The sequence below is a fragment of the Xiphias gladius genome, chromosome 1 (assembly GCF_016859285.1).
Source record: "Xiphias gladius isolate SHS-SW01 ecotype Sanya breed wild chromosome 1, ASM1685928v1, whole genome shotgun sequence".
Lineage (NCBI taxonomy): Eukaryota > Metazoa > Chordata > Actinopteri > Istiophoriformes > Xiphiidae > Xiphias > Xiphias gladius.
Genome location: NC_053400.1, coordinates 31,947,467 through 31,962,154, shown reverse-complemented (window position 1 = coordinate 31,962,154; position 14,688 = coordinate 31,947,467). Strand labels below are relative to the sequence as shown.

Below are 14,688 nucleotides of genomic sequence, written 5' to 3'. Positions count from 1 at the left end.
TGATTTTTGTGGAGCTGTGTTTTTTATTTGGAACAACTCAGCTAACACCGGTGAGAGATTGCCAAAAGTATGTGGACACATGAAAATTCCACACATGTTGGACTGTTGGACATAAAAAAAGAAAAGAAAAAAACCAAATCCAAAACCACGGGGATCAATCTGCTGTTACAACTCCACCCTTCTGGTTTCAGGCTGTCCATCGGACGTTGAACCTGGCTGCAGGTATTTGCTTCCATTCAGATACAAGAGCATTTCTCAGGTGCACCACTGATGTTGGGTGATAAGGTCTGGTTCACTTCCTGCATTACAAGTTCCAGTTCATCCTAAAGGTGTTGGATGAGGCTGAGGTCAGAGCACATATTTATCAAACTGCTAAAGGTCAAACTGGAAAAAATAAATATCCTTCACTTTTACTGACAAACTTCAAAATAAAAACTACTTATCAACCTTCTTTGACTTAAAAATATTCAGTTGTCTGTTGGTTAAAGATGATTGCAGAACAGGAACAGCTACTATCAGAGATGATAAAACATTTACTGAGGCAGTATAATTAAAAAGAATAGTTTTAGTCTGTTCTTAGCATTCAAACATTTGATTGGCTGTTACCGTACTTTTTTTGGAATTTAACTGCGAGAATAAATCTGTCATTAATTTTATATACAATCACTTTCTAAATGAAGATGTTTAGACATCTAAGACATTTAGCAGAATGTCTCACAGCAGAAATTTGTGTCCATTTTATATTTTTGATCCCTATTTATACACTCACCTAGCACTTTATTAGGAAACACCTGTACACCTGCTTATTCGTGCAATTATCCAATCAGCCAATCGTGTGGCAGCACTGCATCGCATAAAATCCTCCAGATACAGGTCAGGAGCTTCAGTCAATGTTCAAACATCAGAATGAGGAAGAAATGTGATCTCAGTGACTTTGACCGTGACACGGTTGTTGGTGCCAGACGAGCTGGTTTGAGTGTTTCTGAATCTGCTGGTCTCCTGGGATTTTCACACACAACAGTCTGCAGAGTTTTTACTCAGAACGGAGCCAGAAACGAAAAACCATCAGGTGAGCAGCAGCTCTGAGGACGGAAACACCTTGTTGATGAGAGAGGTCAGAGGGGAACGGCCGGACTGGTTGGAGCCGACAGAAAGGCAACGGTAACTCAGGTAACCACTCTCTACAACTGTGGGGAGCAGAGAAGCGTCTCAGCGACGAACAACACGTCAAACCTTGAGGTGGATTAGCTACAACAGAAGACCACGTCAGGTTCCAGCCCTGTCTGCCAAGAACAGAAACCTGACGCTGCTGGAAAAAGACTGGAAAAAACAAAGAACCTGGTCTAATGAATCTGGATTTCTGCTGAGGCAGCAGATGGTAGCGTCAGAATCTGGTGTAGACAGCATGAATCCATGGACCCAACCTGCCTTGTGTCAACAGTCCAGACTGGTGGTGGTGGTGGTGGTGGTGTAATGGTTTGGGGAAGGTTTTCTTGGCTCCACTTTGGGCCCCTTAATACCAATCAATCATGGTTTGAATGCCACGGCCTGTCTGAGTATTGTCCCTGACCATGTGCTTCCCTTTATGGCCACAGTTCACCACCTTCTAATGGCTACTTCCAGCAGGATAATGCTCCATGTCACAAAGCAGAAGTCGTCTCAAACTGGCTTCATGACCATGACAATGAGTTCATTTTACTTCAGTGGCCCCCCCCAGTCACCAGATCTGGATCCAGTAGAACACCTTTGGGATGTGGTAGAACAGGAGACCGGCAGCATGAATGTGCAGCTGACAAATCTGCAGAAATGATTCGATTCGATCAGGTCAACATGGAGCAGAAAGTTTCCAACATCTCGCGGAATCCAGGCATTACCCAGCATTATGGGGTTCCTAATAAAGTGCTCGGTAAGTGCATATTCATACATTACAAATATGTTAGATTGTTGTTCATTTCCCGTGCTAATTATTCATAGAGATTTAAAGACTACACACATAAATTGTCAGATTTTTAAGTCAAAAGAAATTTGATAAAAAAAAATTTCTTTTGTTTGTGGGGAAAATTTAAGGATTTTCGCTTCTATCTTTCACTTAAATCCAAAATTTTACTTCTAGCACTTTGATAGTTGTGGGCCCAGATTAAGGGGCTCCAAACCAGGGTCCACATTGAGTTGGCCATGTAGTACACCTGCTGAAACCTTTCATGCTTTGCTAATTTCCTTGTTGGTTTCAGCTATTTTTACTACCTTTTTTTACTATTAAGTTTTCAATTTAATTCAATTAATTGGGATCCAGAGGTTTTTTATAAATCCACAAACAAGTGGAATTTTAAGTAATTAGAGCAAATTTCTAGCCTCAGTCATACAAATCTACCATACTGGAATCAGCCAGCGGATGGCGCTGCGGCACAGAATATACAAATCAAGAGTGAAGCCATGCAGCTGTGAATTTCTCTGAATGCTGTTGCTTTCATCTGTCAGCTCATTATTTCTGACTGAGTTCACATCATGGGCACAGTAACAGTCCAGGCTGTACATTTCGTTGTTTTTATTTTGTCAAACATTTTCAGTGAAGTATTCATTTTACATGTAAGAAATACTCAAAACACTTCAAAGAGTCAACATGAGCCAGACTACTGAAGGCAGGACATGGGTCAACATGTTTTTCAGTGTTTATTTGTTTGTTTTCTAGGTGTTTATCCTTCACGGTTGGAGTTGTGCTTTTTTTTTTTTTTTTTTTTTTGGGACACGAGCCAAATTTGAGCAATAAAAGGGAGGTGCTTTCAACCACATTTTGACCCACGTCTGCTCGACACGGTTTTTCTAAGACACGACGATCAACCTCTCATCGGGATTATCGGAAAGAAAAAGGAGCACAGACCAGAAACATCCAACATATGTTCAGTTACTGCACGGATAAATTCACTCGTCAAAAAAAGAGAACACACAGTTAACAGGCGTCGACTGGGCCTGTGAAGCTTTTCAGCAATCATGAAATTTTCAGGTGCATGCATGCATCACACAAGGGCTTCCGAGCGTGTCCTATGCTCGAGTCACTTCACACGCCACGGGTTCTGCGCAGGGTTTTTGTTAGTGGGTAACGGGTTTCTCAGACCGATCAGGATTTACTGAACCGGGTCGGGTCTGTTTTTTGTTTGTTTTTTTTAAAGTCAAACCGGGGCAATCACAGGTCCACCTCTGTGCGCTGCTCACTCACTGAGGCTGAAGTAGGGAACCCACCGAGGGTTAGACTGTGACGGGACACATTATTATCTCCAACGAGGCACACCGACAGTATAATTTCTTGCTGTGAAAAAGAGTTTAGCGTTTCATCGTCCAAAACTGTGTCTCTTTCTTAGAAATCGATTAGTAACGCTGTGGTGGAGAGAGGCCTGGTGAGAGCGCGAAGCCCGAGACTCGCTGTCTGTTACTAGTTTCCAGAGAAGGTGTGAGTCCATTTCCCCGTCGCAAAAGACTCCTATGACTTCTGACTGTACCGTGTGGTCACATTTTCAGGTTTATCTGTTATGGTATTTCATTTTGACTTGACAAGTTTAAATGAGGTTGTAGGGAGGCAGGAAGGACGGAGAGACACATCAATAAAAGAGAGCCCAGAAATTAAACAATGTAAAATGTGCTGTCTCAGTCAAAGCTGTCACAAACAGGACGAGAACAATTTTTGAGAATGTCCCTGATGTTACAGAGAGGTGCAAGTGTTTTGATTTTTTTTTTTTTTTTTAACAGTTGACGTTGCACATTATTCAATGAAATTGCTGAACCAACAGCAAAGGCAGGTCAGTTCTGGTTCGGGGGTGCCTGAAGCATCAGCTAATCGCTGGATCTTGATAGGTATGGGCCAGAGTGCCAAAGCAGCGGGGATGAGACGAAAGACGGTAGTTTTCCACCAGTGGCTTTGTAGATAAATACCGTTTTTAGGTTTTGATATTTCATAGTAAATAAATCGAGTGGAACCTCATTTCAGCTTTGTGCTTTCCTTAAGTGTAGTGGTCTTTGCCAATTTTTCCTTGGGAGCCACTTTTACCTTGAAACCCCCCCAAAAAAACACACAACTTTGGGTGTGTGATTTGGAAATGACTCACTCAAGTTACTTTATTTGAAACCGGAGCAGGCTTGGCTGCATATTTAACACAAACGGGCTGAATGGGGGAAAAAAAAAAATCATGTCTTTTTTTTTTGTTTGTGTGTGGGGGTTTTTTTTGTTTGTTTTTTTTTTAAACTCTTGCCGCCTGCAGTCCGCTTGCTGCAGCGTCTCTGTTTTGATTTTCGGCCGCTGCACGCTCTGACCCCTCGTTGTCCTCACTTGCCACACTGCCTTGTTTCTCTCCTTCTGGTTTGTGACTGTTTGTTTGATTAGAAATCGATCCGTATGTATTTAACCACAGGTTGGAACCGCTGCCAGGCGGGTTTGTTGGAGATAACAAAAAAGCTCTGCCACTAACACAATGAGCTTGACTTTGCTGATCACATTTGCCTCCAATTAAAATGGTCTGTTTTCCCCAAATTATAAAAAGAAAAACACATTTCCTCCATTACTAGTAGTATTTAACTATGTATGTAGTTTTGGTTTTTGGCACTTGGGGCCAATGGAATAAGCTGTAAACACAACACTGACATATTATCATCATTTAATGCTGCTGTGGTGACAGCCTCAGCAAACGCTTGCTTATTTACACATCCGTCAGACACAGAACAACATTAGCATTGAGTTAGTAACGTCAAAGTCCTTATAGGGCAAGTCTCGCCACTCGGCAGCCGTCTTGGAAATGTCCCCGGGCAGTTATTTCGGGCTAACAAGACCAGGTCTCTACCTAGATGCATGGGGGAGAGAGCCACAACTTCACTTTCAATGGTCACCGGGACATAAAAACTGCATGTATAGAATCACCAGTTCAATCTGATTAAAAACGACTTAAAATGTTTGGTGACTTTGCCCCAAAATAACGTTTAAGTCACTTTTTTTCCACAGGTTCTACTTCTTCTATGCATGTGCAAGGTTTCGCTTGTGTCACTGCAACAACACAATTGGCTTAATATATTTTCCATCCAGCTGTTACAAAGCAGACGATTGGTTTATGGGCGGGGGCGGATATGTGTCATACAACAGCCATCTTTGGCGTTTCGGACTTTTATATTCAGGATTCTTTAAACGGTTTGTGTCCCATCTTATAACGTCTCTTGCCGCATTTTTTTCCACCTGACAAATCTAAAGTCTATAACCACTTTTTTTCTTTTTTTGTTCTGTTTGGGTCTCCACCAGCTCCTGAGAAAAAAAAATCTGGCTCTCTAGCTGCTAAATGCTCCACTATGTTCATTAGCTAGTCTCTAAGTGTGTCTATCATTTGGTGATGGGTAAGTAGCATATGGTGGGTTTAGCAGAGCCTTTTTCGGCTGGAAATGAAAATGGTGAGAGCAGTGAGACTGAACCAAAACACTGAAATTCTGGGCTGTAAAACCAAAACATGGAGCTAAAAGCTGCTAATAAGCCCTATAGAGCTGAAGAGAACTGTAGCGTCAGATGATAACTGTCCACAAGCAACCGCTATCACATTACAGACACTCATTTGGTCCAGTGATTAAACAAAAATATTAATCAGCGAAATTTATAAATGTAATTTTTAAGAGGTTTGAGCCCCAAACACAAAACTCTTTTCACTAATTTTGTATTGTAGTGGCAGCAGAAATCAGGTAAACCAAACCTTTAAAACTGCAGTCCAAGATATTACAATTTGAATTCATAAAACTGATTACATTGCCCTCTCTTGCTGAGTTAATTTTTAGAAAATCAATGTGACACTTTTTCGACAACTAAATTGGCCTACTTGCAGTACACTGGTGTGTTTAGACCATAGTTTATATCATAACTTCACTTCTCATAAATTTACATCCAGATAAGACACTTAAAAAAAACACGTAAATGTTCAATCAAAGTGAAGTGTCACTTCACATGGCGCCTCTCAAACAGGGAAGGGGGATTTCGTTAAGTCAGCGTTGGTCACAATTTTGAACCGCCTCATCTTTCTCCCGGCAGTGTGAAATTAAGCAGACACGCGTGTCACAGTGGCCCGGGAGAAGCTGTTCAATTTTCCCCACGGCGCGTCGCCATCTGAAGAAATGAATTAAACGCTGCTAGAATTAGAAATCAAATTACGGTCCAGAACCCTGCAGGCTCAGAGGTGGCATGTGGTCAGCAGTCGGATGGGAACGCAGTCTGCGCTTTTCCAGAGCTAAGTCAGTTTCGTGCTGTGGTCCTCTGTATCCGGCCTGGAAACGCTCCAAAAGGAAGAGAAGAGAGACTGGCTTTGACACAAAACACACAGTTCATATCATTTTCACATGCCTCTAAAGACAATAAAGGAAGCAAAGTGACTTTTTACATACAAGCAGAAACACCAAGTCTTCGACAAGGGTAACAAATGGACCTAAAGGAATATTTCACTTAAAAAAATGAAAACTCTCTGATTATCTCCTCAACTTTATGTCAGTTAAATATTCACTGAACATATGTTGCTAATGAGCTTCGCCTGCTGCTTATCAAAGAGCATAAAATGTGCATGAATTTTCATTAATCACCATTAATAATCAGACCGAATTATCATTTAGTTTCACTTTAATCGGCAGAAGTCTGGAGCTGGGCTAAGTCTCTTCTGCAACAGGGGCACCAGCGGAGGATATGTACGAACCCACAGTGCAATCAATTGATCACAAACCAATACTTTGACCACGGAGCACTAACAGTGCTTGTGAAAATGATGCCACAAATTCAAAATACGATGTGTGAGCAGCGTTTTACTTTACTGTTGTTGGCAACCTGAGTTGAAGCTAATTTTATACAAACTATTTTACGTGGGACTGCTACTAATGATTTCATTTCATTACGGATTATCGGCTGAGTATGTTCTCGATCTATTCAATTGATTGTTTGGTTTGTAAAACTTCAGAAAATGGTGAGAAATGACGTAACAATTACCAAGACCCAACGCGACACTTTCTAATAGCTCATTTTGTCAAATCAATAATCAAACCCTCAAAATAATTCGGTTTATTGTAACTTAAGACAATGAAAAACAGCGGATCCTCACTTTTGAGAAGCTGCAACCATGAAATGTTTTATACTGTTCTATATAAATGTATGTTATAAATGTTTTTGCCATATTTTTCTGTTGATTGACGCATCAATTAATTGACTTGAGTCACTTCATCTCTCATTTTTTGTACTGCGGAATAGTTTAATCTATGCGCATGCATCACCTTTTATAACATCTTCGTATGTTTTTTTTTTTTAATCATAAACTTAATTTGAAGGTAACTACTAACTACAGCCATCAATTAAAGGTCGTGCAGTGAAAAGTATATTTCTCCCTGAAATGTATGTGGGGTAGGAGTATGAAGTCGCATAACATGGAAATACTCAAGTAACACACAAGTAGCTCAGATTTCTCCGGAAGTACTTGGGTAGATGTAATTAGTTTCGTTCCACAGCTGCGTGAATTTATGATGACTTGATCCTTGTGCCTTTTGGTGGTTGTACTGACGCTAATGACACAGAGGTGAGCAGGTAATCGCCGAGCTTTCATTACAGAGTGAAGTATTCAATTAGAGCTAATATTCCACGTTTGAGTGAGATGAAATCATATCCTGGGAAACCTGCAGCTGGAAGTTGGGGAGCTTTTCATTTGAGCTCTGTACCCAAGGTCCAAGGTCCCTGTGACTGTGTGCGGGAATTCATATGAAGAGGAAGCGTCAGAGACGACCACAAAGCGGCACTCGTCCTTCTCCACCCTGCGCACAACTCAGAAACTGCACAACGCCTTCTGTGGGTGGACTCCGAGACTTTTCCATCTTGCATGAATTCCTCCCACCGTGTTCAATCCCTAGCCCAAGCCCTGCAGCTAGGGTTTCTTGTCTGCATATGACTGGCTGCTGGTGGTGGCGGTGGTGGCGGGGAAGTCTGGGTAAACCAGGAAGCCGGTGAAGGTGATGTACTTGGCGTGGTTGCTGTAGGCCCCGAATCCATCTCTCTGGTGCGAGTAGAGCCAGACCGTGTCTCCCGGTTTCAGCGACAGCATCAAGCTCTGACTCTGCAGAGCTTTCTCGCCCTGGCTGTCGTCGTAGATCATCGCCTGCACCTCCAGGCGGTTCTTCATCAGCTTGACGGACAGCGTCTTCTGCGGCAGCTTGCCCACGTTGAAGGAGAAGTAGTACACGCCCGGAACGCGGCAGGTGAACACCCCCTCCGTCATGTTAAAGTCTTCTCCGATGTTGACGAACGCTGTATCGAAGCTGACGGGCTGGTGCTGCGGCATGCCCACTTGGTCGACCCCCACGATGCTCTGGGTGCGCCCCACCGAGAAGGCAGATCTCTGGTCGTCGTCTTCGTCGTCATCCTCCTCCTCCTCTTCCTCCTCTTCCTCTCTATGTTGCGGCTCCTTCTCCTCCGTATCTCCCGTTCCTGACCTGACGTGGTCCGCGGCCTGGTTACTATTCAACGAGGGGATGCCGTCCTGCTGGGGCTTCTGGGGGTTGTGGGCCGGATGGTGTCGGCGGTGGTGTGCCTGGTAGTCGTAGATGTCAGGGTAGACGAGGTAACCGTTGAAGGTGGTGTAGTGTCCGGTGTTGCTGTAGAGCGCGTAGCGAGGGTCACCGTGGAGACGGAGCCAGACGGTGTCACCGAACTCCAGCTGCAGCATGACACTCTGGCTCTGCACCTGGGGATCGAAGCGAACTTTATTATGCCAGCGACTGACTCGTATCTGGGTCTTTTTCACATCGAGGCAACGGCACCAAACGTAATCCGATGATCTACCTCACGCAGCCCTTCATTCAGCAGAATTTGGCGTCTAATCCCCTTTGTTCTGCTTTCATTTTCCACCCCAACGCAAACACACCCCCTGTGATAAGAGCCATATCGCACTGTAAGACAGTTGGAGAGCCTTGACACGATAAAAGACCTTTTGCAAACATTTCCTTAGAGGGAAAAATCCCTCTTGAAACCTAAGTCAGCCGTTTTTGTTTTTTTTTAACCAGAGGCTGTCCTTCCCGTGAGACCTGTCTGCTTAACTCAAGTCTTGAAGAAAGACCTGTCAACCTTTTGACCTCTAGAAAATCCAGTATCTCTGACTGGATGACCCTTTCATTACTATTCCGATAACTTCTTCTTGTTAGCCGTTTACTCTAGGCGGCTCATCATATGGGCTCAAATTAGGGTCAAAAGGACTGAGAAAACTGCCTCTAAAACCCAGCGCTCAAACTCTTTACACCTGAATCTGGTCGGACAATGACAGTCCAATCAGAGGGCAGGTGGCTCCGTTGCCTGAAAGCTGTGGCAGATTTTTCAAGATGGACGTCTTTGCGGGCTCTCCTGTGACCCAGGTGGGTTTTACAGGCAGTTTCCCGCTTTTTATCTGCACACAAATGTTCACAAAAGCGCTTCTTTTTTTCAGTTTCTCCGTGTAACCTCACCACTGAGATCATTTGTTCACAGATTTTGGTTTTAATTTTTTTTTTTATGAATACAGATCTTGTGATCCACACTTGCACAAATTTGAATTTCTCATGCAGATTTATTTTACAGGTTTACAAAGATTCATTTACAACTACAGACTTTGGAATTATTTGTGAACGTCTCTTTACAAGCTCAAAATCTTATTGACCATAATTTGATCCCATATAATCACTAGTGACAGATGTATCGCTGATGTACGCTGCACTGACGTTTTGATTTTGTCAACGCCGCATTGCGCCGCACGCTCGTTTAATGGACGACAGCCATTAGGAAGTTTTCTGGTCAGAACAAGAGTTCTCGCCACCAAGTCCATCGTTTTCCATCCCGTGAAAAGACCAAAACCAACGATGTGGTAGTGGGAATGCAGACGGAAAACAGCACTGCATTAGAACAGCACGGGAGTCTGCATTGGTGGGGGCACGTTGTTTAGGGTCCCGATGAGACGATGAAACACGCTCCAGAAAGTTCAGTTCGAGTCACAGATTAATGTGGTTAGAGGCGGATTAGACACTACAACACTGCACGGCGGTGTGTGATGGTCACAGACAGGATTTTACAACTTCCGGAAAGTTATCACGGCTTCAATTATGTGACGTTTAGTTGCAAAGACTGTGAGGTAAACAGTAGAAATATCAAGACTGGTTCCACTCAAATTAATGAGAGGGCGAGTTTTTTCACACAGCGCTAAATGAAGCCTTTGTACGTCTCTCAGTACTCTGTGTCATCCCTGCGCCTTGATTCGAACACGCAGTACTTTTTAGTAGGAGACGTTCATTTGTTGGTTTTGGTCTTTTAATGGGATTTTTAATGACAGTAAGAAAAATATGAAATATCACCAGTGCCCGTCTGATAACTTAACTCCCACCCACAAATGCTCTGATTGGCTCTGTTGTTCCTCCAGCTGGAAAATGGTCAATCGTGAAAACAACACCTGACCTTTGTCAAAATGAGGAGTGATTCAGAGGTCTGACACAGGCTGCAAGATCATGTGAAGGAGGGCTACATTCTGACTCCGTTTGGGGTCTCAGGATTTGCACCTTTGCTCTGCAGATCTTTCCTTTTCCCCTGAAAGGGGCCCACCTACCTTCCTCTCTTCTCCAGCGTTCTCCTCGTAAACGATGGCCTGTACCTCGTTTCTGTTCTTCATCAGCATCACAGACAGGTCTTTGTGCGGAAACTTTCCCACCGTGAAGGAGAAGTAGTAAGCCCCAGGGATGCGGCAGCGAAACATGCCAGCCCTGGGGTCAAAATCCCCGCCGATGTTGACATAAACCGTGTCAAAGGTCACTGTCATCTTAGGTCCGCCTTCCATACTGTTGGTGCGTGCGACCGAGAAAGCCGAGCGGAGCTCCACTTCGTCCTGCAGACGGGCAAAACCCCCAACGCCCCCTGCATGGCTCAGGCACAGCAGGCCAATCAGCGCGCTCGCTGGGAGCAGCATCGTATCTGTAGAAACATGCGAAACGTGAGTTAATGCGTTTCATTGCGATGTGTACAGCTTTTAAAATTTTTCTGCAACATGGCCGCAGCTTTTTGCAGCTTTCTCTGCCCCCGTCACGATACACATGAAGGGAATCTAATACGTTTCATTGTTTCATTCGGCAACATCATGTAACACAACATCGGTACCAAGACCTTAGAGCCGGCTTAGGACTGTTTATTCATCGTGTGGCTTACTGATTGTAGCTTCAGCGATAACACCTCTAAGTCTCATATCTTCAGTCATTTCTAAAATGTAGAATCGGTCTCTCGTCACGTAAACCCTCCCGCTTCACTGCTCATCCCCGGTCGTTACAGATCAGCGCCCGTTTGTAGTCAAAACCACAGCGCTGGTTTTTTGCAGAAGAGTCTCTCCAGTTTTCGCAGGTGACTGTTGGTTTCCTAACAGGAGAATGACACCAGTATGACACCTGATTTTCAGCACCGATACCAAAACAATATTTTTATTGATACCTTGCTTCTGTAAAACTGTTTATTTATATAATATTTTATTTAGGTAAGTTTTGCCAACATATATAACATTTGATAGTTTGACAGTAAAGTCCATCGAGAGTTGTGAGGAGACAGTGGAGGAAAGCTGGAATCAAATTTGGGGAGACTGCGCTTACACGGTATCACATGGTATGCGCCGTCACAAAAACCTTTTCAAAACCAATTTTTTTCATTGAAGAAAGAACGCCAAAGTTCTCAAATGTTAAATGTAAGAAAGAGGAAAAAAAAAAACACACACACCAGTAGCTGTCCAAGTATGGCCAGACATTTGATGCCAGTTTTCAGTGCTTGATGCTATTTACACACTTTGGTTGGTAAAGATTAAAAAAAAAAAGTGTTAAGTAAATATCACACATCGCGACCAGAAAAATATCTCATCTGAGAGAAATGTGAAAATCAACAGCAGACAAAGCTTCACCTGTCGAGCGAACGCGGTTTGTGAGCTGCAGTTTCGGGGTTTAACACTAAAACCACACACATAGACAGTCAACACTCACATATTGGAGCAGACGCACTGTACAGAAAAAAAATCCCAGACTGACTCAATAATGTTGAGATCAGGTCTCTCTGGGGGCCGGACCACCTGCTGCGAGACTCCTTGTTCTTCCGGTCTCTGAAGTCAGTTCTTTATGACTCCGGCTGCGTGTTTAGGCTCGTGGTCCTGCTGCAGAATCAATCTGGGACCGATCAGATGCATCCCCGACATTATGCCATTTCTAAAATATATATAATATCCATTAAATCCATTTCTTGAACTTTCCGAGCCTGGCAATCTGACATTCAGACCCACCTCAAACCATGATTCTCCAGCTGTGTGGAGGTGAGAAAGAAGAAAAGGCCTGAGCTACTCTGTCAGTTCTCTTTTTTTCATTTGTTACTCAAATATTTGTGGCATTTTTTCGTGTGATCAACAAAATGTCTTCCAGGAGAGACTCTCTGCAAATGTGCGCTGTTACAATGACCAGTACAAACATGTGGGAACCAGTTCTTTTCCACTAAAACCGCACCTTTATCCTCTCTATCTATTAATATCTGTAGCGGATCTCACAGCAACCCATCTAATGGTAGTTGAGATGTTTGAGTTGGGACCAAAGCGGGGGCCCAACAGAGCGACACTGACATCCCCAGAGAAAAAATGATGTCAAGATGTGGATGTGCTCTTTTCATCTTAAAGACATTTTACCGCTCATCCAAGAGGCTTTTGGTTATTGCTTCATGGGCACGAGACACACCAGAGTTGACTGTTGGTAGACAACCCTGTCCCCTAGACGTTAAGTCTCCGTATCACTAAATTACATTCCCAATCACGCTGTGGTGACAGACGTCATCGCTGGCTGGACTACGCCCAGGGGCATGTTTTTCTGAATGAACGAAGTGCTACATCGCACCGGGCTGTGACACCAGAGGCTCAGGTTCGCATCCACAGTCCCGTCTGTGGTTTAGGCCACGAAATCCAAAACTAAGGTTGGAGAGACGCGGTGGCTTTTGCTAAATGTAAATAAACGCATTGTGTCTGAAGTCAGTGTGAACCTTTTCCGTGTTTAACCAGACCAGGATCTTTCCCGAACCTTAACCAAGTGCTGTGAGTGTCCAAACTACAAAGAAGTGTAATACCGTTGTGGTAACTACAAGTGGATATTGTATAAACGAATATGTTGCCTGTGAACGTTTTAATGATATGTTCATCATCATCGTATTTGCGACTTGTCAAATACGTAAATTAACGACATTTCCTCAGTGTGCTCATAGAAAACGTAATCCGATCGCAATTACGTTTTCCTCTCAAAACGTACTTGCTGTTGCAGTTTAGTTGTATGTAAACGCAATTTCAAGGAGCCAGTAGTAACATGTAACATTGCTTAGCGTGTCCAACCAACGTCCTGCCTGAGGCAGAAGACCCAGGGAACGCAGGACGATGCAAAGCGAAGTTTGGCCTTGTTCATTTTCTATGGGACATAAGTGGATCGAGAAAGCTCGTGATGCAGCACTGACTGGCACTAAATGCTGAAATATTTGAATTGTTTTGCAAAACCACTGAACAGAACTTCTGAGGCGTCTTTGAAGAGAGATGAAATGTCCTCAAAACTAAAACAGCAAATCTCGTTTCCTTTTCTTAGGCAAACGCATAGTAAGATTCATGGAATGGTAATGACATCCACAACATGTTTTTTTTTTTTCCGTTTTGTTTGTGGTAGGAAAAGAACCTTACTGGAAGCGATGTCTTCATGTTGCCTTTAGGGACCTTTCTGGCAATAGAAACCACGCGTGTGTGTCAGACTATCGTGTCCTATGATGAGTTTTAATGGTTATCATATTATTTAGTGTCATTGTTGTGAATCCCTGCTTATCATACCAAGTTTGATCCTGGCAGCCTCGTCCTCACCCCTGAATGGGTACATCATCATCTGATGATATTAAATGTATCGTCTAACGTGTTGTTTGTTTTTCTTTTTTTTGCCTTAATTGTTGCACTGCATCTGTTTTCACAGTCGCAATGCATCACTGCAGAGGCCCTGAAGGTTATTTACTGCTGAAGCTAAATGTTCTACTCGGATGTTTATACTCAATCGACCTCTTTCAAGGGAAACTAATTATAGTGGTTAATTGTACTTAAGGCACTGAGGCGTAACTGATGGTTTTTGTCTGATTACTTGTCCCACTGCAGCAGGGGAAGACGAAGAAATCCATTCTGCGAGAGCGAAAAAAAATGCTGCAGTACCAGCTCGCTGCAGATATTATACTGTCATTTTTCTTCACGATCGGCTTATCCTGCGAGGGCTGCAGGGGGCTGGAGCCAGTCCCCGCCGACGTCGGGCGAGAGGCGGGGTACACCTCGGACAGGTCGCCAGTCTTTCACGGGGCCGACACTTCGAGACAAACAACCAGTCGCGCTCACGCCGATACCTGTGGGAAATTTAGAGTCGCCAGTCTCTTAACTGTGGGAGGAACCCAGAGTACCTGGAGGGAAACCCACGCAGGCACGGGGAGAACATGCAAACCCCGGCCGAACCGGGGTTCGAACCCCAAACCTCCTTTCTGCCAACCGCTGCACCACTGCGCCGCCCTCTTCGCGGAACAGAGCACTTTAGAAATTCTTCTAAAAAAGCTACAAGATTCCAATGCAGCAGTTAGACTTGTCCATATAATGGCTGCTCGCACTAAGAGCTGGTGTTTGT

The 14,688-nt window shown here is 43.7% G+C and overlaps 1 protein-coding gene across 1 annotated transcript; it reads right to left on the bottom strand.

The window, feature by feature from the left end:
• Positions 1 to 7,907: 7,907 nt before the first annotated feature.
• On the bottom strand, positions 7,908 to 10,961 carry c1qtnf4 (C1q and TNF related 4). Its single transcript, XM_040134887.1, has 2 exons — positions 10,605 to 10,961; positions 7,908 to 8,723 (listed from the first exon to the last, which is right to left on the bottom strand). Exons 1-2 carry the CDS (start codon positions 10,959 to 10,961, stop codon positions 7,908 to 7,910), a joined length of 1,173 nt encoding a protein of 390 aa, XP_039990821.1.
• Between the last annotated feature and the right edge of the window lie 3,727 nt (positions 10,962 to 14,688).